Source organism: Myotis yumanensis, unplaced genomic scaffold, assembly GCF_028538775.1.
Source record: "Myotis yumanensis isolate MYYU_CA2020_CCGP unplaced genomic scaffold, mMyoYum1.0.hap1 SCAF_8, whole genome shotgun sequence".
NCBI classification, from domain to species: Eukaryota; Metazoa; Chordata; class Mammalia; order Chiroptera; family Vespertilionidae; genus Myotis; species Myotis yumanensis.
Genome location: NW_027223759.1, coordinates 55,405,819 through 55,432,103, shown reverse-complemented (window position 1 = coordinate 55,432,103; position 26,285 = coordinate 55,405,819). Strand labels below are relative to the sequence as shown.

At 42.6% G+C, this 26,285-nt stretch overlaps 1 protein-coding gene across 8 annotated transcripts in view; it reads left to right on the top strand.

The window, feature by feature from the left end:
* The window catches only part of TANC1 (tetratricopeptide repeat, ankyrin repeat and coiled-coil containing 1), a 239,471-nt gene that overhangs the window by 149,002 nt on the left and 64,184 nt on the right, over window positions 1–26,285 (top strand). For 4 of the 8 annotated variants that reach the window (XM_070422938.1, XM_070422936.1, XM_070422934.1 and 1 more), the window contains exons 4-6: window positions 559–663; window positions 15,132–15,262; window positions 16,296–16,482. In XM_070422938.1, the coding sequence (XP_070279039.1) occupies window positions 559–663; window positions 15,132–15,262; window positions 16,296–16,482 (423 nt within the window). Of the gene's footprint in view, window positions 1–558; window positions 664–15,131; window positions 15,263–16,295; window positions 16,483–23,714; window positions 23,781–26,285 lie in introns of those variants that run through there. The other 4 variants (XM_070422937.1, XM_070422935.1, XM_070422940.1 and 1 more) reach the window with 3 other exon arrangements.

Genomic DNA, 26,285 nt, shown 5'->3' with positions numbered 1-26,285 from the left:
CAGCCATGTCAGCTGCCAAGAAAGCAGTCGTCTTCTCTGCCCCACACAGTTGCCATGCGTCACAGGCTGATAAAATGCCTGCATTCTGAGGCTGCTCGGAGTGTGTTGATATTACAGGCTGGCTGTTTGCAATCCTTGCCTTCTGACTTCGGAGCGACCAAGCCACCCAATCATCTTTGTCCCAGTTGGAGAAAAATTCCAAAGATAAAACCCTTCGCCATGAGCTGTCCAGGTTTGAACATGTCAAAATCACTTGCTTGACACTCACCGAGGACAGCTGTAGGGACTTCACCGCAGAAGAGCAGCTTGGTTTCTGTCCAAGTTTACATTCTTAAAACTGACCTTACCCACTTCTTCTTTGGCAGCCCAGGCTGGACATTCCCGTGTCTGTACCGAGATGACTGTGTGTGTGTGTGTGTGTGTGTGTTCGAGCTCAAGGGAGGGGAGAGGGCTGGCTCTTCCTTTAGGCATGTTTGGGTCCTGGTGAGGACACACACTGCACATGCTGAGCTTTGCATCTGGAAAAAATTAGCCACACTCAGATCTTTCCCACTACAGGTCCCGTCAGGAAGCCCAAGTATGTGGAAAGCCCCAGAGTGCCTGGAGATGCAGTTATAATCCCGTTCAGAGACGTGTCCCAGCCAACAGAGCCTAATGAGAATGGTAAGAATCTGTTTTCAATGATCCCTCCCCCCAAGCCCCCCAAAGATTGTACGTAAGGACATTTCATTTCTGAGTGAAACTTGAGTGCCTCTTGCAGGAATGCTTTTACTAAACTGAATGTGTTTGGGAGAGTTTTTTTTTCCCCTCAGCTAGTTACAGAGGTCTGTTCCACTAATGTGCATTCTTGGAATTACTAGTATGTGCATAGTGTAGGAATAGCTGAGTGGGTATATATGCATTGTTTAAGGGTTCACTCTTATTTCCTCTCAAGTTTGACCTCCCTGGCATGGGGGGATATGGAAAAGCAGCCACGAGAATGCTTCCAAGACGTTGTTTTGTTTTTTAGTACTCCATCGTTTTAGAATATTCAACAACAGGCTTTCACTGGGCAGCTGAAACTTTAGCTGCATGAAGCTTCTAATAATTAGCTTACTTAAAACCATTTGGTAGCTTTTGAAAGCTTATTTCTTAACATCTAAAGTTTTTCTTTAGGGGAATATAGAAGTGGGCCAAAATAACCCCACACGCCCAAAAAACCCAAACTAATTGAAACCTTTTCAAGAAGACATTTTATATTTTGCTTTCCCCCTCATATCTGGAAATATGTGTAACAGGCATTAAAAACTTAGAGCATTTCATAGATGTATTAATAGTTTTTTATTTTTTTTAAATCAATTTAAGAATTTACCCCTTTGTTCCTTTCTTGGGGTAGGGGGTTGCCCAACTGACAGCTCTTTGGTATTTAATTTGTGTTTTGAATTTACATCCTATTTTCCTAAATAAACATGTTAAGGAACCCTGGCCTACGTAGGGAACCTGTTTTACCCTCAATGTGGGCACAAGCTCATGTAGTAATGCTGAAAGAGACAGGAAAACGCATCCATATTTGCACTTAGAAACATCTGGCACCCTGCTCTCCTAAGTTGTGGGGTGTGGGCATACAGCCTCTTTATGTTCTAACCACCAGGTGTGTGTTCTCTGTGTCTGCATTTTGTGTGATGGGGAGTGGGTAGGAACATGGAGTGAGGTGGTGGTGCTGAAAATAAAGCTAAAAATGAATTGAGAGAGGAGGGGTTGGCAAAAAAATGAAAATTGGGAAGAGGAGTTTGGGATGGGTGGTGGATGAGATGGGGCCAGGAGCTGGGCACGTGGGACAGGGAAGAGGAGGTAGTGTGTGTGGGTTGGCATGAGAAATTCCACCCTTTTTCCTCTGGCCAGGCACCCAGTCATTAGGCGTGGGTAGGAGGTTCACACTCGGATTTGTGCTGAGGGACAGGCAGGGTAGTGCGGTGATGAAGACAGAAAAGTCCATGGTGGTATCTGGTTAGGATGGCCATCCTACATACATGGGATCCTCTTCATTGTGAATTCATATGTTCAGGGTGTCCGTGTGTTGATCTGTTCTCATTTATGTTCTGAGTGTTGAATGGAAAAATAAAACACTGTTCCTCTAAAGTAAGTATCAGTCATCTTCCCATTTCAGAATAAGCCTGCCACCTTTTGCCCTCATTCCCACCCCCAAAGTCTTTGTAATCCTGGGTGGTTATGTCCCTTGCATTTTGGCTGGCCTAGCCTCCATTATATAACCTCTTCCTCCCTGATGGAGAGTTCCTGTCTAGGGTTTATGACTTCTGCTAGAATGAGAATGGGGGAGAAATTTAGGATTTTTATTGGGCAAAGAAAATAGTTTATAAATAGCTTCCATTGTCAACTTCCCTCCTCTTGATCAAGGCAGAATTGGCTGTCTTTCTGGGGGTGAGGAGGCATTCTTATGCTTGGCGCCAGCTGAGCTGAATTCAAGTGTAGTGATTGATATTGCTGGAGTTGCCTGCAGTTTTCATGAGCACTCACTGCTAAGACTTAAGCTCTTGGATTTGACATCAGTCTCCAGGGGATCTGAAATTATGACATACCTGGGCTGTGAATAAGGATAAGAAGTTTCCAGAAGTTTTGCATAGAATTAAAAAACAAGGGTATGTTTTCTCTATTTTAGGTGTTTGGAAAAGGGGTATTGTTCGTATTTGTGGGCACAGGTCATTGTGTGGTTAGTCATGGTGTTGGTGGAAGACCAAGGAGAGTTAACTGTTAGGTGAGGAGGAGGTGGTTGCCTAACAGAATCCAAGTTGACAAAGAGTCAAGGATGCTGTGTTTTGTAATTCCCATGGAATCCTTTAAATTTCAATGGAATTAAGTTTGACATATTAACATGTACATTTTATGTCCAGGTCATTGAACCTACCGGAGAGGCTGGGCTGAATTAAAGCTAATTGAGTTTGAGTTTGACCCAAGCATGTACAGATCCACTTCTAGGGCTTCATTTCATCACTTAAGTTTTAGTTTAAATCTTGGGCTTATGCTTTCCATATTTCCTTTGGGCATTTTTTTTTTTAAATCTCTAAGACATTTTTTCAGGTGCCGTCAATAATAGCATCTCAGTCTTCACCAGACTAACAAACTCTATGGAAATAGCTCCTAGCAAAGTGCTTTCAAAATTTCACATAGACTCATGAAATATCTTCCTAAATGTGCTTCCTAAATGTTTGCCATACCCTCTCCAGGCTAGCTGCCTTGCTTTATGGTCATGTAGCTCCTTAAATTCTTGATTCTTGGCTTTCTGTATAAAATTTAAATCAAAGTAAAATAAAATCAATGAGTATTTTGAAATTACTAATTTATAAGTAATTACAGTTACATATAAGTTGCATATTTTAGCCACCTGGGAAGTGGTTATATGGACAGATGAACATTTTTTTAATGCAAGCAAAGAACCTGTTAAAAGTTTGAATTCATCTGGATACATCTTTAGGGAAAGACATTCTACTTTATTCAATGTTTTAAAATATTTTTGAAGAACAGCATTTTCTACTCGGCAAAAAAAGAGTGAGTTAATGAGGTCCTCAAATAAAATACAATCCCTCTTTTCCTATCAAATGGCTCTGTCACACAGAATGAGTTTTTCACAAATAAGCCTTCTATCGTAAAACAACATATTGTTTAGGGGGAAAATGTCATTTACCCACAAAATAATACCTTTGCCTTAAGGGCAAGTAAAAAACCAGATAAGTTAGAGAGGATTACTAAGTTACAATAGGATTCACAGCTGTGTTTCTTAAATTAAGGGCAACCATAATCCATTTAGGTCGGCTTCAATCTGTCATTAGCTACTTGAGCAAGCTTTGATGGGGAGGGGTGAGAAAGTTTTAGTCTTATGAGTCATTGCTTGGTGAAGATCAATCTCAAAATATAATTAAACATTTTTTTCTGGCAGTCTGGTTAGCAAGTAAAACTGACGCATACGAAACAGCAGAATCATTAAATGCCAAACTCTCTTATTGGGAGGTGTGGGTCTTTTTTAGATCTGTGTTTAAGTTAATATCAATGCCTTATGTTTTTGGTTATTTTTCCAGGCATTTAAAAAGATGTAGAGAATGAAAAAGGTGTAAAAACTAATGGCATTTGTCTACCCACTCCTCAGGTTAACAAATAAAACATAACTGTTTTCTCCTGATCTTATTCTTCCTTTCACAAGTGATAACCTAGCTCCTGCTGTTGATTTTCAGCTTCTTCTTAGAATGGTAATGGACTACTTGGTGAATAGTCAAGTAAAGTTTTATTAAATTAAAGTACAGAGAGGGAACACACCTGGTATGTGTGTGGTGAAGAGAGACTAGAGGTAGAATATCCATTCATTCTCTACTTCCTTAAATAAATATTAATTACATTCCTATGCTGTGAAAAGCTCTATGTTGGATGCTATTTGAGACGGGTTATCAAGCATAGGTCTTTTCCTCACAGAGGCTTAGAGTCTGGTTGCGGATTAAAGGCCCTGTGTACAGAGTGATTATCATGCGAGGGGGGAAGTAGTGTTGACTGATTCCAGCTGTGTGATGAATCGGATGCACATGAATGCACCAGGAAACACTTAATTGGTTGGACCTATGCCTTAGGATTTACCTGGCATAGGATGGAATGAGGCAGGAAGGAGACTAGGATCAGAGAAAGGCTGTAAAGTGAGAAAATAAGATCTCAAATTAGAACAGGATCAGGGAAGAAAGGTGATGAATAGGAAGATTCATGAGAAATTGCAAGGGCCAGGAGCTGTTAGAGGCAAAGGTGATGATTTCCAGGCTTTTTATTTACTTATTTTAAATCTTTTTTGTTGAAAGTATTACATATGTCCCCCTTGTCCTCCCATTGACCTCTTCTCGCTCACCCCTGCCCACTTGCAGGCTTTGAGAGTACATTTAGAGCAGTGGAGGAGAGGGGACGATCCATTTCAGTTTGAGTTCAGTTCTAGGCATGTTCAGTTGGAGGTGCTGTGGAGCATTTAGGTAAAAGTGTCCAATGAACAGTTGGAAAACCGAACTGGTGCTCAGGAAAGAGCTCAGGATGTCAGCTGGGCAGCCATTGTTTAGAGGAGATCAGATATGTTAGACTAAGGACAAGGTCATTGAGAGAAGAGGACTGAGGAGCACCAGCGAAGGGGCAGGAGAAGAACCCGTGAAACCACACATATCCTGGAACCATGGATTTTCCCTCCGTGCGTCTTTCATGGTGGCCGCTGCTTGCCCCTTGCAGGACAGTATTTTTAAGGTCAAAATATACAGGAATAACAAAAGAGGAGTCAGACTGTTCTAAAAACCCATTACTGTGCTTAACAGGGATGTTTGAGGAGAGTTGTGAAGGCGAATGGGTTTGTGTTGTAGGTAGGTGATAAGGAAGTGGAATTGGTGGGGCACGACCCCTGTTTTTATCCCAAGGAGTTGAGAAGGTAAGGGAAGATGAGAGGTCAGTTATTAGGGTGAGGAGTGTGTGAGACTATGGCTTATTCATTTTTTAAATATATTTTTATTGATTTCAGAGTGGAAAGGGGAGGGAGAGGGAGAGAGAAACATCGATGATGAGAGAGAATCATTGACTGGCTGCCTCCCGTATGCCCCCCCACACTGGGGATGGAGCCCGAAACCCGGGTGTATGCCCCGAGTGGGAATAGAACTGTGACCTCCTGATTCATACGTTGATCCACATCGGCCGGGACAGCTTATTCATTTATTTTTAAGAAAAGGGAGAATTTAATACAATTGGACACTTAAGTCAGAGGTTCTCAAAGTGTGTGTAGGCTGCGGACTTCTAGGTGTTACTTGTAGGGATCCATAAGGTCAAAACTCTTTTCATAATAACACTAAGAAGGTATTCCCATTTCTCTTGTGAGGAGATTTGCACTGCTGGTGTAAAGAATCATTGGTAAAACTTCTGATGCCTTAGTTCATGCCAAGATAGGGACACCTGCTGTTTTAGGGCCACACAGGATATTTTCCACCACCACTCACTTGCATCAAAAATAATTCACTGAAGAATGTCTTGATGAAAGACTAAAAATAACGAGTGTTATTAAATCTTGACCCTTGAGTACTCATCATTTTAATATTCTGTGTGGATAAAATGAGGTTTGCCTGCTAGAAGAAGCTGGTTGTCCCCAGGAAAAGCACTGGTGTGACTGTTTGCATTGCAGGCTGAACAGTCTTTTTTTCTTTCTTTCTTTCTTTAAATGGGCCATCAGTTTTACTTGAAAGGATGACCAATAAACCATGCTTATTTGGAATTTGGTATTTGACACACATTTTCTCTAAAAGGCACAAAATGAATATATTGCTTCAATTTAAAAAAAAAAAATGACAGGATTACTTGCCAATGGTAAAATTTGACCTTTCAAGTGAAAATTATATTTTGGGGAGTTTGCATCTGTCACATTGAGATTGACGGCTTCCTAAGACTTTTTTTAAGTTTATTTTTAATAAAAATCGTATGTATTTAAGGTCTACAGCATGGTTATTGTATATACATATACATAGTGAAATGATTACTATAGTCAAATTATCATATATTCTGACACAGTTACCATTTTTTATTGTGTGGAGATCAACTGAAATCTACTCCATTAACAAATTTTCATGATTCAATACATTATTATTAACTATAGTAACCATGCCAAACATTAGATCTCTAGACTTACTCATCCTGCATAACTTTTTACACTTTAACCAACATCTCTCACCTGATTCCTCTTTTCTGCCCCTAGTAACCACTGCTCTGCTTCTATGTGTTTGACATTTTTCAGATTCCACATAAGAGATCATGCAGTTTTATCTTTATGTATCTGACTTATTTCACTGAGCAGAATCTCCTCTAGTTCCATTCATGTTGTCACAGGTGGCAGGCCTTCTTTTTTATGGCCATATACTATTACATTATATACAGGGGTGGGCAAAATTAGGTTAAATTACCACCCATCATTACCTAAAAGATAAATCATAAGAGTATGCGATAATGAAAATAATAATAATAAGACAAAAGTATAAATAAACAATACAAAAGTTAAATAATACAAAAATAAACTGTTTTGCATACTCACAATTGTAAACCTACTTTTGCCTACCCTGTTATGTGCCACAATTTATTTAGTCATCCATCCTTAGACAGCTAGTTACATTGTTTTCTTCCTTTTTTTATTGTTTAAAGTATTACATCTGTCTTCTCCCTCCCCGCCCCCCCCATTGACCACCAACCACTCCCACCCCAAAGGGCAAGCCCCCACTGCCTCAGTGTCTGTGTCCTTTGGTTATGCTTATATGCATGCATACAAGTCCTTTGGTTGATCTCTGACCCCCACCCCCTTCCCTGCCTCTTGTCTCTTTATCTATTTTTGTTCATCAGTTTATGTTGATCATTATATCCCACATATGAGTGAGATCATGTGATATTTATCTTTCTCTGACTGGCTTATTTCGCTTATCATAATGCTCTCCAGTTCCATCCATGCTGTTGCAAATGGTAAAAGTTTATTCTTTTTTTATCGCAGCGTAGTATTTCATTGTGTAGTATTCCAGCATAGTATTCCACAGTTTTCTAATCCACTCATCTGCTGATGGCACTTAGGCTGTTTCCAAATCTTAGCTATGGTGAATTGTGCTGCTATGAACATAGGGGTGCATATATCCTTTCTGATTGGTGTTTCTGATTTCTTGGGATATATTCCTAGAAGTGGGATCACTGGGTCAAATGGGAATTCCATTTTTAATTTTTTAAGGAAACTCCATGCTGTTCTTCACAATGGCTGCACCAGTCTGCATTCCCACCAGCAGTGCACGAGGGTTCCTTTTTCTCTGCATCCTCACCAGCACTTGTCATTTATTGATTTGTTGATGATGGCCATTCTGATAGGTGTGAGGTGGTACCTCATTGTTGTTTTATTTGCATCTCTCGGATGATTAGTGACTTGGAGCCTGTTTTCATATGTCTCTCGGCCTTCTGAATGTCCTCTTTCAACAAGTGTCTATTTAGGTCCTTTGCCCATGTTTTGATTGGCTTGTTTACCTTCCTTTTGTTAAGTTGTATGAGTTCTCTGTAAATTTCGGAGATTAAACCCTTATCTGAAATAGCATTGGCAAATATGTTCTCCCATGCAGTGGGCTTTCTTGTTGTTTTGTTGATGGTTTCTCTTGCTGTGCAGAAGCTTTTTATTTTGATGTAGTCCCATTTGTTTATTTTCTCCTTAGTTTCCATTGCTCTAGGAGCTGTGTTGGTGAAGATATTGCTACAACATGTCTGATATTTTGCTGCCTATGGAGCCTTCTAAGATTTCTATGGTTTCCGGTCTCACATTTAAGTCCTTTAACCATTTTAAGTTTATTTTTGTGTATGATGTAAGCTGGTGATCTAGTTTCATTTTTTTGCATGTATCTGACCAATTTTCCCAGCACCATTTATTGAAGAGATTGTCTTGACTCTATTTATGCTCTTGACTCCCTTGTGAAATATTTATTGAGCATAATGGCTTGGGTCAATTTATGGGTTCTCTGTTCAGTTCCATTGGTCTATATATCTGTTCTTGTGCCAATACCAGGCAGTTTTGAGAACCGTGGCTTTGTAATATAGCTTGATATCTGGTTTTGTGATCCCTCCAGCTTTGGTCTTCTTTCTCAGGATTGCTGTGGCTATCTGGGGTCTTTTTTTATTCCAGATGAATTTTTGGAGAGTTTGTTCTAGGTCTGCGAAATATGCCATTGGTATTTTAATGGGGATTGCAATGAATCTATAAATTGCTTTGGGTAGTATGGACATTTTAATGATGTTGATTCTACCAATCCATGAACATGGTATGTTCTTCCATTTGTTTATGTCTTCCTCTATCTCTTTTTTCAATGTCCTGTAGTTTTCAAAGTACAGGTCTTTCACCTCCTTAGTTAAGTTTATTTCTAGGTATCTTAATTTTTTTGGTGCAGTGGTAAACAAGATTGTTTTTTGTTGTTGTTGTTTGTTTTGTTTTTTAGTTTCTCTTTCCGTTAGTTCATTATTGGTATATTTAAAAAGCCATAGATTTCTGGGTGTTAATTTTTGTATCCTGCTACATTGCCGAATTCATTTATTAAGTCTAGCAGTTTTTTTGATGGAGTCTGTGGGGTTTTCTATGTACAGTATCATGTCATCTGCAAATAATGACAGTTTTACTTCTTTCCAATTTGGATGCCTTTTATTTCTTCTTCTTGTCTGATTGCTATGGCTAGCACTTCCAGTATTATATAGAATAGGAGTGGTGAAAGTGGGCATCCCTGTCTTGTTCCTGTTCTTAGAGGAAATGAATTTATTTTTTGCCCATTGAGTATGATGTTGGCTGTAGGATTGTCATATAAGGCTTTTATTATGTTGAGGTATGATCCCTCTATTCTCACTTTGCTGAGAGTTTTTATCAAGAAAGGGTGTTGGATTTTTTCAAATGCTTTTCTGCATTGATTGATATGATTATGTGATTTTTGTCTCTCAGTTTGTTTACTATGATTTTTAAATTGAGGTCTGTGATGATATTAATGAATGTAATATTTTTGGTATTGTGTAATAAAATGCATCAACATTTTTAAAATCAGATCTACAAAACCAGTATTTTTGAAATGACCCAAAGCATGATGTTACTAAATTTTGCATGGGTAAAAATTCATTTGAAGCATAAAACAGACTGTTGGATTTTACTGTAGCAGAGTACAAAAAGTTCATTGATATGGATTCCGAATCAACATTGGAACTAACCTTTAAGAAATAGCTACTTGTCAAGTTTTGATGAGATATCAAAGAATATGTATAATTAACTAAAAAGCTTTCTCCCTTTCCCAACTACATATCTGTCTGAGGCCACAATTATTCACATATTTCAACTAAAAGAATATAACATAGCCGAAACCGGTTTGGCTCGGTGGATAGAGCGTCGGCCTGCGGACTGGAAGGTCCCAGGTTCGATTCCGGTCAGGGGCATGTACCTGGGTTGCAGGGACATTCCCAGTGGGAGATGTGCAGGAGGCAGCTGATCGATGTGTCTCTCTCATCGATGTTTCTAACTCTCTATCTCTCTCCCTTCCTCTCTGTAAAAAATCAATAAAATATATTTAAAAAAAAAAAAGAATATAACATAGTAGATTGAATGTAGAAGCAGACATTAAAATCCAGCTGTCTTCTATTAAATGAGACATTAAAAAGATTTGCACAAATGTAAAATAATACCCTTATTAATTAACTTTTAAAATGGAAATTAGAGTTATTTTTTTAAGTTGTAGTAATGTTTATTAACTTAAAATGCATTAGCATGCATTTTTAAATTATTATTATCATTCTTTAAATATATTTTTATTGATTTTAGAGAGGCAGAGAGAGGCAGAGAGACAGAAACATCAGTGATGAGAGGGAATCATTGATAGGCTGTTTCCTGCACGCCCCCCACTGTGGATCAAGCCCAAAACCCAGGCATGCGCCAAAACCAGTTTGGCTCAGTGGATAGAGCGTCGGCCTGCAGACTGAAAGGTCCCAGCTTCGATTCCGGTCAAGGGCATGTACCTTGGTTGCGGGCACATCCCCAGTAGGAGATGTGCAGGAGGCAGCTGATCGATGTTTCTCTCTCATCGATGTTTCTAACTCTATCTCTCTCCCTTCCTCTCTGTAAAAAATCAATAAAAAATATATATATATTTTAACCCCCCCCCCCCCCCCCCAAAAAAAAAAAACAAAAACCCAGGCATGTGCCCTGATCGGGAATAGAACCTTGACCTCCTGGTTCACAGGTTGACACTCAACCACTGAGCCATGCTGGCCGGGCTTAAATTATTATAATTTTTTTTATTTTTAATGTGTGAAACATCAATATATATAATCCACATAAGCCAAAACTCTTTGGAGTCCTCAATTTTTAAGGATGAGCACTGACAACAAAATGTTTGGTTATCTAGACTTGAGGAGTTGAGTTGAGGACTTTAGAAATAAGAGGCAGGGTGAATGAAGAGAAAAAGTCTAATTCAGGACACATTTTGAAAGAAGAATGTTAAGATTTGGTGATAATTCAATAGGGGGTGGATGAGATAAAAAGCTTAACAGTAACTTGTATGTTAACTATGTTTTTTTAATTACAGTCTAGAAACCAACAGAACCAGTGCAGGTTCATGGGTGGATACTCCTCTATAAATACTGTTTTGGGAGACCCAAGGAGGGGGGAATGGTTGATGGCTTAGGAGAAGGAACAGCTAGAAAGAACAGGCAAATGCTGGTAAGTAAAGGGCAAGGAAGACCAGATGTTGGGTGAGGAGCAGGTCATGGATAGGTAGAAGCAGAGGAAGGGATTTAACATCAATCAAGACCATATTTCCATTTATCAGACATGATTCAGAAATACTGTCTTGGAAGCTGATATTAAAGGTCCTGCAGCTAGTGAGTGGCTGGACATTGTCTGTAATGCCCAGAGTTCGGTAGAATTTGAGGAGGATGGGAGTGGAGAGGAGGCTTCTCTTGATGGGATGATCTTTGGTAAATCTCCAGGGATCTTCACGGTTCTAACAGTCTGGCTTTAAGAAGATGGGAAATGAATGCAGTAAATGTGGGCCAAGTTGGAACAGTTTGATAATCAGACAAAAGGAGGGAATTTGTTCTTCTGAAGGAATAGTGAGTTCAGAAATAGTTAAGACAGAAAAAAATATAAACAGAATTGTTTTTTAGGTAAGAGAAATGTAGGCACATTAAATATAGATATGAATCCATGGAACCTGAAAATTATATGTTAGTGAAAAAAGGGGGCTCTTGGTGTTAAAATTGGTAAGACAAATGACCAACTTCGATATAGCAGCTTATCTCAAAGATGTTTGGTTTATAAGGTGTTGCTCACATTTTTTTTGAGCCTTACCAACATATAAGAAGTAGGTTTTGGCTACTTCCTTGGTGAGGAAATTAGAGAGGTTAACACTGTAAAGGGTCCAGAATAGCTTTAGCATGGAAGAGACCTTTTCTCTGAGACTGTGGGGGAGGGCGAGGGAATGGCTAATAAGTTTGGAGTTATAGTGGCGGTAACTGGGGAGCCAGTCAGTTCATGGACTACACACCTGAATGTCCTTGCCCCAGACACTGTCCAACAGGTGTGACTAGCTAAAAACAGGCAGACAGGAAGTGATCCAGGAAATTCCCTTTGCCCTTCTCCACATGATATTCCACAATGGTATGATATTTGAGGATTCTTTGAAAGTATTGGGAGTACTATCACTCTCCACTTGCCTAATGGATTCCTAAGGAGTAAAGCAAATTATTCTCTCAACTCCAAATACAGCCATTGTAAATTCTTTGGATATTTAAATCTGTGAGATGTAAAGCATTGCTAAGAGATGAGGTCTTCCTCTCAACCCTTAATCCCACTGGTATTGGGGTACATTACAGCCAGTATTGATCAGTGATTAAATATTAACTGCACAGATGAAAAGAAACTTTAGCGTATCCCAGTGGATTTTGGTTTGGAGGGTCATTTTGAAGTAAGAATTCGCTTAAAGAAAATCCTCTCTGGCTGTTCAGATCTCAGGATTTGGTGATGAACTATGGAGGTAGAAATGCTTTTCCATTTCATAGTCAGGTGCCTCAGAGTGAGTTCCCAAGCAACTCGTCTCTTCCAAAATGTCATTGTTACACTTTACCCGGGTGTCCTTTCAGAACTAAAAGTTCAGTGAGAGAAAGAAGGCTTTCTGGGTGAGGGTAGGAAAGATGCAGACGGCTTGATGTGGATTAAGGAATTCAGACTGAAGGGGATGTCTGAGGTGGGGGGAGGTCACTGGGATGACATTGTAGAAGAGAGAGTAATTTGAAGGGATAGTTGGGAAGCTTTCAGAAGAAAAATAATCACAGTTTCCTAATGAATGCAAAAACTGAGATAATCCTCAGTAGGTTTTGGAACTTAGAAGCAAAGTCCAGGTTGAACAGTTTTGAGAACAAGTTAATCATGCATTTGAGTGTCTTGTCAATTCAGACAGTAAACCTGGAGTTGCCACTGCTCCCCAGCTTGTAAGGGGGAGGTGACTACTTGTCTTTGATAGTCTGGGCTGTGTGTCTGCAGATGCAGTGTGGCGGCAGCAGTGACTGGGCCAGGGGCACCCCTGTTCCCTGCAGGACCGACACAGGGTACAGGGTCTTGGAGCGAGCCCCACGTGAGCCATAGGCTCTTTGTCTTCAGGGTGAATTTTGTGGCGGCCAAGCCTGTGCAGCTGCTCTCCCTGCCTCCACAGCAGCTGCCAACTGGGAGTAGTTTCTGGCTCCTTCCCCAGAGTGTTCCAGGTTGAACTGGAAGCTAGACCGTTCTGGGGCACAGTCACAACTGGGTAGCAATATAGAGATTGTTTCGAAAGGAAAGGGGGGGGGGGGGCGTGGAGCAGAGAAACTGCTGTGTTCTGCCCCTTGACCCACTTCTTCTTTTCATAGGCATCCTGTTTTTTTCCTCTGGTCCAGCTGCCACCTAAGATAAAGCAGCCGCCCTGCCTGAGCCTTGGGCAACGAGGGTGGGACTGATCTGTTCTGAAGTGGTTCAGCCCTTGGGTGTGCCTGGGTTGTGCCGATTTGGTTTGGTTCCTGCCTTCCTCACCCAGATGCCTGTGTACCTTGAGAATCAAAATGTGGTTGAGATGTCTGGTGGGAAGGGGCCTCTCTAGAGTGGCTGAGGGTGTGGCTAACTGCCCCTGGGGTGGCTCCCTTAACCCTGTTGGCTTGGGCCCACTGCCCCTTCATGTTATGAGTTTGACTCAAATGATCCGGGGTTCTCTTAGCCCAGGCAATGAAGCCTGGGTTATTTTACCCCTAGTTTTCTAGCGCAACTGCTAGTGAAAACCATCCACGTTGGTGAAGGGCTCTTCTTCCCACCCCGAGCATTGGAAGCCTTTGAGAGTAAGCAGGGGGTGGGGTGCTTGTCCTTCATGCGAGTGAGGATAATACAGGTGGTCCTCTCAGCTCTGCTTATTATGATTTTCAAGATTCCTAAAAAGGCACTGAACTTTGGTGCCGATATTACAACTCAAAGGTAGTGTTGCTATTTTGTTCTTCTTCCTTTATTGTATTTTTCTAAGACCTATTATCTCTTATCAGGAGATTTCCACATCTAGGGAAAATTGGTTCATGAATGTACAGCTCCAGACAATTTAACAGAATGAACAAAACATGATGAGAGACTGTCACAAGTTGCATATTGTTCTTAAGTTCTAACTTCAGTAAGCAGTTTGCTTTCTACATTATTTCATTCCCTGATGGATGCTGATTTTAAAACGTAAGAGAGGTGTGAGAATAATGTGACCATCATGTTGTCAACCATAATTAAGTACGTACCCTTAGGCTTTTGCACACAAGCTTAACCTACAGCTCAGCATTTACATCAAATCCAACGATAAAAATTTCTTAAGTGCAAAAAACAAGACAACCAGCCTTAGGTCAGATAAGAAAGGAAGTTTTACCTGCGACGTTCAGGTAAAAGATGCTTCTAACTCTACTATGGAGTATGTTGAGAACACAGCCCGATTTTTCTACATTTGGATGGACAGTAAGGTGTATTATTGGATCCTGTCTCTTGGGACACATTTCACTGGGATTTAAAAATCTTTGTTTCAACTTGGACTTTTGGTGATTAGCCCTTGAGTTGGAATCCTGGATGTCTGTCACTGCTGCAGGGTTAGGGTTAGGGTTAGGGTTCTGCAGAGCAAGTTTACACCAAAGTGGTCCTGCCCCCACCTTGCCAGCATGCCTCTCTTGCATGTTGCTTTATTTCAGTCTTCTGTGGGCATTGGCCACACTGCTTTTAAAGAGGAAGATGAAGGCCTTTTTCTGCTTTTGGTGTCTGACGTACCCGTTTTTCACATGACATGGAACTAAGAATAGCTTTCAGATAATAACACTGGGTTCTTCTGATTCAGGTCAAGTATTTCACCCTTTGCCCTTGGAGTTTCTCTTTTCCTCTTTTCCTAACGTGTCACAGCCTATTAATGAGCACGTATTGCCAGAGGACAGGCAACAGTGTCAAACTTAGTGCATTTTATAAAAATACACAAGAGTACCAGACAGGCAGCTGTGGTGCCAACTCCCCAGATGTGATACTGAAACTCCCCAGAGGGCATCTTCATTGTTTTCTTTCTTTGTTCCAGAAGCAAAGGCCGATAATGAACCGAGCTGTTCGCCGGCAGCTCAAGAACTGTTGACAAGGCTGGGATTTTTACTGGGAGAAGGGATCCCAAGTGCCACACACATAACCATTGAAGAAAAAAATGAAACCATGGTAATGCCCGAGGAGGCCACTGCACCCCATACCTGCCCAGAGGATGAATGAAGGGACAGCCATCTTCTCCCACCTGGAGTGGGGAAGTCATTGTTTGTCAAATGAGTTTGGGCTGTTGTGTATTGAAATGTATTGCAACTCCTTGTGGATTTTTGCAGGGGGCGGGCGGGAGAGGGTAGGAGTGGGGAGATGCAGGAGGGTGCAGAACTTAAGAAAATGTCCACATTAACCTTCCACAGTCACCACCTGGAGAAGAGTGGCTAAATGAATTGAAGTGGCTGAGAGAATTCCTCAGTAATGATGCTCCTTTTATCTTTATAGCCCCATTTTTCTCATGTGGCTGCTTTGGTATATGCTTTCTTTTTTTTTTTTTTTTTAAGCACTTGAGATTTTGGAGGGTCAGCGGGGTGAGGAAAAGATTTATAGGAGATGAGGCAGAGACAAAATGAGATGAAACCAAATGGTTCATCTACCAGAGAGCACTCCCTATACCGGAGCATGGCAGCCTGCCACTTCTGAGAGGAGATATGTCCGCTGAATAGCAATGAGGGGCCGGAGCTGCTGCCCCCTGCCAGGGGCTCTGCATGGGCGTCATGCCTCGAATGCGATTGCACTGACCACCAGTCTCCCTTCCCCTGCCCCCGGAGCCCGTAAATCTCCAGGAATTGAATCAGGTTGCAGCGCCCGTGAAACATTACAAAAACAGAGTTCCCAGATTTTCCGTACAGAGGTCAGAGGACCCATTTGTCTTCTGCAGACTTGAAATGAGAGGAAGTCGGCCTGTTTGCTATTTCTGTTTTCCAAACGTGCGTTCCCACTCAATTATTTCTGAGAGTGCGCTTGCCATAAAAGAGAAAAATCAGCAGGGAGGGGAACAGAGCAAGGATGTTTTCCTTAAACTTTCGGAGACTGTATAGATAGTAAGCTCCCAAGATTTTAAAAACTGTTCATCGTTTTAGATCAAAAGCAAAAGCATGTGTAGAAGCGTCCTGTGTGAGCCCTGCTAACTTACCTCCTTCCGTTCGTCTTACAGTGCACAGCTCTGAGCCAAGGCATCAGTCCTTGCTCCACACTAACAAGCAGCACCGCATCTCCTAGCACCGATAGCCCCTGCTCAACCTTGAATAGCTGTGTCAGCAAGACGGCAGCCAACAAAAGTCCCTGTGAGACCATTAGCAGCCCTAGTTCCACCCTGGAGAGCAAGGACAGTGGAATTATAGGTAAGAAGCACACTGCTCGGTAATGTAATGGCTCAGTGCATGTCAGCCAGAGCATTCATACACCGGCTCTTTTTAAGAGGGTTTAGCACGCTCTGTGAAGGTCGGTCTGTCAGGGCCCGCCCTCTTCTTCGCAGACAGCACTGGCTCTGCACAGCCGACAGAATGAAGCATTGGCTTTTTACATTCCTTGGCGTTTCCTTTCTAACACTGGACTCATTTGGTAAAAAATTTTCCCGATCGGATCTCGCCTGTGGAGTTACAAGAATCTGCCATCCTCACCAATGAGTTGCATTTGTTGGGGGTTGGGTTCCATCTGGACGCAGCAGGGCAGTGAAATCCAGGCATATCTTGAAGTCTCCCCAGTCCAATCTCAAGGTCACTCACATCCCTATGTATTTCCAGGCGTTTGTTCTTTCGTTTCTTATAATGGGATCGGACCAGTTTTGAGGCCAGGATTTTCAATTTTCTGAGCGTGGCCCCCCTACCAATTCCCCCCACACTTACACAGTAGGCACGCTTGTCCTGACATGAGGGTCAGGAGACACGGATTGTAGTCCTGACTCGTGCTGCTCAGCTGCCTGACTTGAGCAACATTGAATTGAGCTCTTTGCACATCTCTTTCTAAAATGAAGCATTCTGATTAGTTTAGTAGTGTCTGGTCCCAGGTGCGTAGTGGCATCATCCGGGGAATTTAAGAGCCCTTGTTTTCACATCTCATCCCGGACAGACTGCACTTAAGTTTCCGCAGGTGGGCCCAGGCATCTGTGTGTCTCAGGTCTCCAGCTTGGCGCCCTTCAGGTAACAAATGTGTGGGACCGCTGGAGGGTTGTTCAGGTCCTCCTCTGCTCTAAGACCGAGCTGCTGTTTAACATCTGTGCTCTACCCAACAATTCAGCTCCTTCCCTTTGGCTCCCATATTAATATGTAATTAAATGGAATGGCATGTGAGTTCCTTGTTTTCTTCAGTGACCTGCCATCTCTTTTCCAGCGCAGTTTGAAAATCCATGTTGCAGGTTCACCCAGTCTGTATTTTGGAGGTGGCCCCAGAGGGTCTGTGAGATTCCCGGGTCTGGTTTGTGGGCAGCCTGGTGTGGCCCTCACCGTGGCTTTGTGTGGGGCCCCTCAGCATGAGGAAGGCAGCGTCTTCCCTCAGTTTTCACGTGGATTAGGCTCTTCCCTGGGGTTTGGTTTTGTTAATTGCTTTATTGAGATATAATTCACGTACTATAGTATTCACCCATTTAAGCCATTGAATGGTTTTCGTTATATTCAAAGTTATACAACCGTTACCACAGTCTGATTTCAGATCATTTTCATCACCCCAGGAAGAAAACCTGTGCCCATTAGAAGTCACACCTCATTTCCCCTCTCACCTCCAGCCCTGCTCAGGCTACTTCTGTCTGTATAGATTAGCTGATTCTGGACATTTCATATAAATGGTGGGTTGAGGTTTTTGTAGCAAATTTAAATTCTCACCTCACTCTGCTTCCCCACCTGCTGTGTAGTCTAGTTCAGCTAACTTTTCCCTGTTTTACTTCTGTTCTCATGCTCTCTCTCGCTCTCTCTCTCGCTCTCTCTCTCTCTCTCTCTCTCTCTCTCTCTCTGAGCTGCTCATCACTGCTAGATCTCTAGTATTAATCTGTGATAGGCAGGTAACTTCCTTTACACCATTCTTAGCTCTTCTGAAATTCCCTCTCCTCCGTACAGTTGATTTTCATTCAAGGAGTTAGCCAGTGCTGCCATTTCTGGGGGGACAAAAAACATTTCCTTTTCGTTGTATGTTCTGGCATTGGCATTGTGTGCCTCTTACTATAACCAAGCCAGTTTCTTGTTTTGACTTTTCAAAACAAAAAGTTTCAAAAAGTTTAGAAACTTTTTCAGTCACAAAAATATGACATTCATTCATTCTTCTCTCTTGCTGTCTCTTATTCTCCCTCTCAAGGTGATACAGTGCTGTAATTTATAGAGCTCTAATGAGAGGAAAGAAAAGTTGCTGGTTGGGTTTTCTATATTATCCATGAAAGACCGAGCTGCTGGAATATTGAAGTCCTTAATGAGTGCTTGATTTAATACAGGTCCGCTCAGTCCCAGACTGCTCAATCCCCTTATTACATGCTCCCCACAGCACCTCAGTATTTCCTTCAGTTGACTTTTTCTTGTTTTATTATTTACTTCTGTCTCCACGTGGAAAGGGGTCTCAAGTATAGTATCCCAGCTCTCTCTTGAGCTCCTGGCTCGGTGTTGGGAATGAGAAATTAAAGAAGCAATGCAGGATTCCCATCCAAGTTGTCACTGTCGCATCTTTTAATGTCATCTGTATTTTAAGCTCTCTTGTCCTTATAGTTAAATGACACATTTTATGGCATGGAAGCTGTCCTTCGCTTTTTGGCTCAAGTCAACGTGTTCCCTTAACTCAGCAGATGAGTGGGAGGCATTGAGAAGGGGTAGGTCCCTCTTTTATGGAAAACTCCAGATTGGAGACTGTGCGTCTTGTTGCTCTAGCTGGTCTGCAGGCAGCAAGGGCGTAGGTGGCCAGGATGGAAGCACTGAGCTGGCGGAAACGCTCCTCTGTGCTCTCCTTCCCTGGCCTGCAGTGACAGGCTGTTGCCAAGGGACACATGGAGGAGTGGTAGGGAGCAGGAAGAAAAGCAAGGGTTTCCTCTCCAGACGACCGTAGCCACAGCTCTTTGAAGGGGCAGGGGTGGTGGGGCCGAGGAGGGAAGGCGGTTCCTCCTGAGTCAGGACAGGGTGTGCGGGCTCCGTTGCCCCTCAGAAAGCGGGCATCCGTGACTCCGCTGTGGGTCTGTGGTTGCTGGGGCTGTGTGTGTGCTTTTTCTCCCTGAAGAACAGTGTTTGTTTTGATAAGGTGTAGCCTGGGAATGGCAACCTTGGGGCCTCGTCAGTGTTTCACAGAATGAAATATTCAGGAACACAGTGATCCTAGTGGGCAGAGATGAAAGGGAGATAGCTTGGCTTTCTGTTTCAAAAGGCCTGGCAGCTGCTGCTAACATAGGCTGATTCGGATCCATGTTCCGACTTAAAGCCTGCAGATGAGAGGAAGAGGCTTCCGCTTACTTTTCCATCTTAAGTTGTATAAGATTGGTCGATCTGTAGAGCTCAGGTCCAAGTGGCAAAGGTACGGGGGACGGCCGGTGTAAAGCCCACACAGCTTATGGCACTGCAAGCTTTGAGGAACCAGGCAGTGATGGCGAACCTATGACACGCGTGTCAGAGGTGACACGCGAACTCATTTTTTTGGTTGATTTTTCTTTGTTAAGTGGCATTTAAATATATAAAATAAATATCAAAAATATAAGTCTTTGCTTTACTATGGTTGCAAATATGAAAAAATTTCTATATGTGACACGGCACCAGAGTTAAGTTAGGGTTTTTCAAAATGCTGACACGCCGAGCTCAAAAGGTTCGCCATCACTGAACTAGAGGCTCCCGTACTACAGTGCTCAGATCAGACTTCCATGGCACAGCATTCACACAAGTTATCTGGGACTTTTAGGGACATTTCAACCCATCCTTCAACATTCCTGGGCCTCCCCTTCCATTTAAGCTGATTTCCATCAGGCTGCTTATATTTGATCGAAACTTTTTGCCCAGCAACGCCAGAGGGGAGCTTGTTCCCACACGCCCAGACAGCCTCCTCGGGGCAGCCACAGGGTGCCCGGCCTGGGATCTGTTTCCACTGGCTTTGACATATTGCAGGGGAAGAGAATTTTCTTTTTAGGAACTGCTCAGGAGGAGAAAAGGCGGGCTAATAACCATTAGAAGAATTTATTGGGCCCCTTCCAGTCTTTCTCTGTGGAAGCCAGAGCTTAGCAGAGCCCTCCCCCAGCCCCTGTTCCCACTTTATTGTGTTATACAGAGGGGAGTCCCACTTTATCCTATTTCAGGAGGCCCAGGTTCTGCCAACATAAATGCCTTTAGAAGTATAATAATTCTGTCATGTAGAAATACTGTCTAAGCTGAATGGGATTAACTGAATTCCCTATGAATATCTTCTTTCTTTTTTTCCTTTTTTTTTAAAAAGCGAAATTCCTTACTCTAAATGTATTGAAATCATTGGCATGACCTAGAAGTTAGTGTCTGATTTTTCAAATTGGCCATGTGAAAACCTTCTAAATGTGAAACCCAGCTGTACCCAGTCATCGTAAACTGGTTTCTCAATTACTTGCTTTGAAAAGAAAAACTTCATAAAGAAGTGGCTTTTAAAGGTGTTTCCTCCATGCCTGAGAGAACATTTTTTCTTAGTGATACTCCCTTGATGTAACTTGCGTCCAGCTGTTACAAATGGAAATTGGAATAAAGTATGTTCTCTTTGGGATCTGTGTGAAAACCAATCTGATTTTTTTAAAAATTTATTGATGAGAGAGACAGAGAGAGAGAGAGAGAGAGAGAGAGAGAGAGAGAGAGAGAGAGAAAGAAACATTGATTTGTTGTTCCTCTTATTTGTGCATTCATTGGTTGATTCTTGTATGTGCCCTGACTGGGGACTGAACCTGAAATCTTGGTGTATCAGGACAACACTTTAACCAACTGGGCTATCCAGCCAGGGCACAATCTGTTTTTCTTTTAAAAAGCATTACTGCAAATAGTGGGTTTTGAAACATTTTTTCATATAAACACGTTGTTTAATATTTGTTTATGCCCATAGCATGATCAACATGTGTTTGTGTATCTATTTTAAGAAAATGGGCTTTTCTCTATTAAGAAAGAAGGAAATTGGCTAACAGATGAGGAAAAACAGCTTTTTATATCAAGATTTTTAAAAATAATAAATCTTGCCCTGACCGGTTTGGCTCAGTGGATAGAGCGTCGGCCTGCGGACTGAAGGGTCCCAGGTTCGATTCCGGCCAAGGGCATGTACCCAGTAGGGGCTGTGTACCTCGGTTGCGGGCACATCCCCAGTAGGGGCTGTGCAGGAGGCAGCCGATCGATGTTTCTCTCTCATCGATGTTTCTAACTCTCTATCCCTCTCCCTTCTTCTCTGTAAAAAATCAGTAAAATATATTAAAATAATAATAATAGTAATAAATCTTTCCGATCCATCAATACATGTGGCCAGGACAAGGACTTACAGGTAGCAATTAGAACAATTCTGGCTGAGAAAAGAGGTTGTTGAAAGTCAGTCATCCCCTCTATTTCCTCCTTCCACTACCTGCATGTACCTGCTGACATTTATAATCTCCAGATGGCTTTTGTGGATGTGTTTCCTTTTGAGAGCTGGTGTTAGTTAGGACAGCTCCGGGGACAAGGGGGTGGGGGGTCCCAGTGACAGTGGCCTTGTCTCCCCACTGAGCGTGTCTCCTGCACAGAGCAGGTGTGTTCACCTGCCGGGCTCCCCGACATCTGAGCCACTGCATTCCACCAGACCAGGATGATTAAGTGCCCAGAATTTGAAAAGGGGAAAGCAAGAACTTGGGTCCTTCCTACTGCCTTTCCCCCTTGCATTTGCTTTTGTCCTTCTCAGGGTAAAGCCGGGAGGCAGGTATAAATTTAGGCAGGGCAAGACCTTCACAGAAACATTTTTCCTGCAGGAGTGATTTCCAGTGAAATAATGACACTTGAATTAGTATCCTGCTGGTGCTTACTAGCTTTTGGTAATACTTGTCTTTCTGCTCAGTCGCTTAGGCTATTTTAAGAAAAGTTATGATGGGCTGGCTTTTATCTTTCTTGCCTCTCTTCTATGCCCTCCTAAGCTTGTAAAATGAAAGTGAATCCAGAGGTAGCTTTAGCCCTTTTATTTCCTGGACTGTGTGTCCCAGAGAGATCATCAGATGCAGAGAGAGGCATACAGAGAGGAATGAATTGTACTGTATTTTCACTTTTAACTTGTAAATCCTGCCCTTTGGATTTCATGCTAATGTGCTCGTTGCCACCTGTATTGCCCTGTTTGTCACTAAATTGAAATGCTTCAGAACTGATTTGGTAATAACTGTTGTTTCAAATCTGTGATAATACTCATTTTACTACATTGCCTGCAATTTAAAAAATCATCCTTAATTATAGACACTTTCTTTTAATTTCCTAGGTGAAGGAGGAAAATTTGCCTTTACATATGTAATTCTGTAATATATTTAATGTGAGAGAGAAATCCTTGGTGATGATTCGAGTCAGCAGAGTACCTGCCATGCTTTTATTCAGACTGATTGTTCTGTCAGTGGAGCAAGTATTTTTTGGCACCTACTGTGTACCAAGAGCAAGTTTGTCCAGTACTGGAACAAGGGACAATACAGATAAGGCAGAGTATCTAGGTCAAAACTTATCCACCTGTGGGACCAGAAAATGGTCTGTTGTCCTGTGGAGGGTCTGGGCAAGTTGTCAGTGCCGAAAAGGGTTTAAAACCTGGCGGAGATTGACACCTGCGATGGAAGGTGGTGTATGTTGTAGGTGCATAATAATACCAACTACTGATAGTGCCTTGTGCTCTTTTCTGGAAGATTCAAGAACTGTGAGGAGTCTTTGGACTGTGTAAGCAGCTCCTCGGTCTGTGCCTTCAGTGTACAGGTTCTGTGATGCTTTAAACACCGGGCTGCATGCTCTCGTTAGGAAAAGTCATGTTTCAGTCCAGAGGCTTTTCTCTGGAGACTGCTCCTGCTGTGTCCGGCTGAACGAGGGCCGTGTGGCTGAGTGAGGCAGGCCTGCCCTCCCCCCACCCTTCTCCTCACCTCCCTACCGCCCTGCTCCAGCTGATCCTTGAGGTGTTTCCACAATCAAAAGCCTGAAGAATGCGGCTATGAATGCATGGCTCAGGTCCCCGGCCTTGCTGCATGTCATAGCAGAGCACGCCTTGCGCAATGCGGGGAGCACTGAGCTAGAGATTTGGTACAGAGATCTGTGTGTCACAGGCCAAAGCCCAGGGCATCTGCAAGGCCAGGAGAGGAGGAGGGCTCAGCTGCATGTTACACGGGGCTGGGCAGGAGGGCCGAGCGGTTGTCCATACAGAGTTACAGAAGGAGAAGCCAGAAAGTTCCCTGGAGCCAAAGGTAACTCAGGCCGCCACCCTCCGTGTGGCATTCCAGGGAAGGGCGCGTTAGCCTGCTGCCTGCACCGGAGCCCTTTCCTTGCCTTGCCGGGCGCTGGGGGAGATCAAAGGCAGCCACGAAGGGAAGGTGAGCCTCAGAGTTCCCTGTGTGACTGTCAGCTTGTGGGTGGGGCAGAGGGAGAAGCACAGGCTGGCATTTGTGGTCAGAAGGCCTCATGCACGCTGACTTCATCCATGCCACCTTTCCCTTTGTCACTCTGGGAAATCCAAAGTATGGGTGGCAGCTGGAACCGTGTGCAGTGTGAGTGCCAAGGAGAGAACTCAGGAGGCCAGGGTGTTCATATGCCGCTTCCTGGACTTGTCTCTCTGATCTTTTCCCATTAGTTATTCTTTCTTTGCTTAACCTTTCGAAAGTTATTCATGAACTTTATTGGGTCATGTGAGGAGGTGGTGTCTGCAGTAGCTGTGTTTTCCCTTCTTATTCATGTCTTCCCTGCTCTCGCTTTCCCTGCTCTCACTTTCCTAAGCAGCCAATATGTTAGTTTCTTATTTGATCTTTAGTTCACTGGTCCAGTGGTTTCGCTCTTAAACTCTTCCTGTCAACCATGAAGTTGAATATAAAAGTTTTAAAAATATTTGTGTTCTTTAGTGCTACTTTATTTTTCTTCAGTTGTATGGGGAGGAGGACGTTCTTGGGTACCGATGATATAGGAGGCCCTTTACATGGGCCCTTGTATCTGAGTTTTCTCCCCAGTCCAGGGAAGGACAGAGGGTTCTCTTCATCGAGCCTTTGAAAATGGAGAATGCGAGACAGTCATGGCGTGCGCAAAGAAAATGCCAACTTCATACTATTTTCATCTTTTCAAAATGTATATTTGTGTGTGTGGTGTATGCGAACCAATCAGGATAGTGCATGCACATAATTTATAAACAGAGGTATTTGGGGTGCAGTCTCCAGTATTTATACTGATGCTGTGGCATGGTCAGAACAATGTAGAGCCCCATTCTGGAGCACAGTGAGGCCGAGGGCCTTGTGGGGCTGTCCTGCCCATAGGGCTCCTGTGAGTACTCAGTGAGTTGAGATATGACAAGGGTTTAGGGCAGAGCCCATACATAGTAGATACCATTACAGCACTCATTTAGCCACTTGTAGCTATTTCCTAAGGGTACTCATTTATTTATACTTACTCTCTCCTCAGTGAATGTGAAATGCTCACACATAGACATTTAGTAAAACAAGATTTTTCTTTCTCAGTGAAGGTCTGAGTTGGGGAAAGGAAATAAGAAGAGCAGGAGAAAAGATAAAGTTAGGAGTCAGGCTCGTACGATTTTATTTATTGTATTTATGCGTGGGAAGAATGTTTTACTGTTAAGTTTCCACTTGGTCAATATACAGGGAGAAATACAACCAAATACATATGATGATGTTTGTAAGATAAAGATAAGAAGTGTACCAGTTCTTAGCATTGGGCCCAGAGATACGTACCCTGAGATCCTACCCACACCCTGGGTCCTCAGGAGAGAAGCCAAGGTTAGAACCCAAGCCCCTTGCATTTTTTAACCTTTTTTCTGCAACTCGGAAAGAATTCAGCTCTATCTGTGTGTATATATTTGATATCAATGACTCTTAGTTCCTAAACAATTGTGGGCTAATGGTGTAGTCAGTTTAATTTTCTTCTTGATGTTCTTTTGAACCTATAACTGATTTATATCTCCTCGAAGTGCTTGTTGGGCCCTGGACTGAAACTGATTATTTTCCCTGGTTCTATGTTAAGTGTACATTCAACATAGAAAGAACCTTCAAAAAGCAGAGGGGGCGAAGGAGAAGGCATATAACTTTATAGCGGAGGCTTATATGCCAAAACATTTGATGACTGAGCGGATCTCTCTCTCTGCTTTCTCCACCTCCCCACCTGTGGCTCCTTCCTGGATGCTGTGAGCCCATGACTGGCCCCTGTCCAAAGCCCTTTGCCCAGGGGCTACTGTTTTTAACAAGGCAAACTTCATGAACTGCAAAATATTCCTTAGCCACGGATAATTCAGAGCAACTTGTACATGGTGAGCACTGTGCATGGTAAAGGGAGTGTGCAGTCAGAGAACTGGTATCGGACATACCATTAACTGTGTGTGTGTGTGTGTGTGTGTGTGTGTGTGTGTGAGAGAGAGAGAGAGAGAGAGAGAGAGCATTTTCTCCTGAGAAAGTATCTATAAGTGTGGGGTTGATGGTTCTCAGCCCTCCACCTCTTTTCAAGGTTGTGGTCATGTGTATGTCCTAATAAATTTTGAACTTTTTAAAAAAAATAGTATAGCCCTGTGCACTAGTATAGTCGGTCTAGTTAAATTGTGCTTTACTACAGAGGAAGATAACACATTGTTTGTGGTTAAAAATAATTTTCAAACTATACAGAGCGTCAGAAGTAACACATGTAAATCAGCGAGCAGTATCCAACCTAAGTTAATACTACATTGGGGACACCATGTAACCTCACAGCTTGCTAACACCAGGCCTGATAAATCACTCATGTACAGAACCTTGCCTGTTGGAAACGTGCTTGAGACCCAGTGTGAGTGATGATAGCAAGTCTTTTGTGGTTGAGAGTATTACACATGTCCCCATGTCCCCCACTTTACCCCCCTCCACCCAGCCCCTGCCCCACCCCAGGCCTCCACCACACTATTGTCTGTGTCCATGGGCTATACAGATAGGGTGTCCCCCAAAAATATATGCCCACTTTGAATGATTATACAGTCAGTGTTTATTAGCATATGATTCATTTTCAAAATTTAAAAGAATCTACAGAAATGA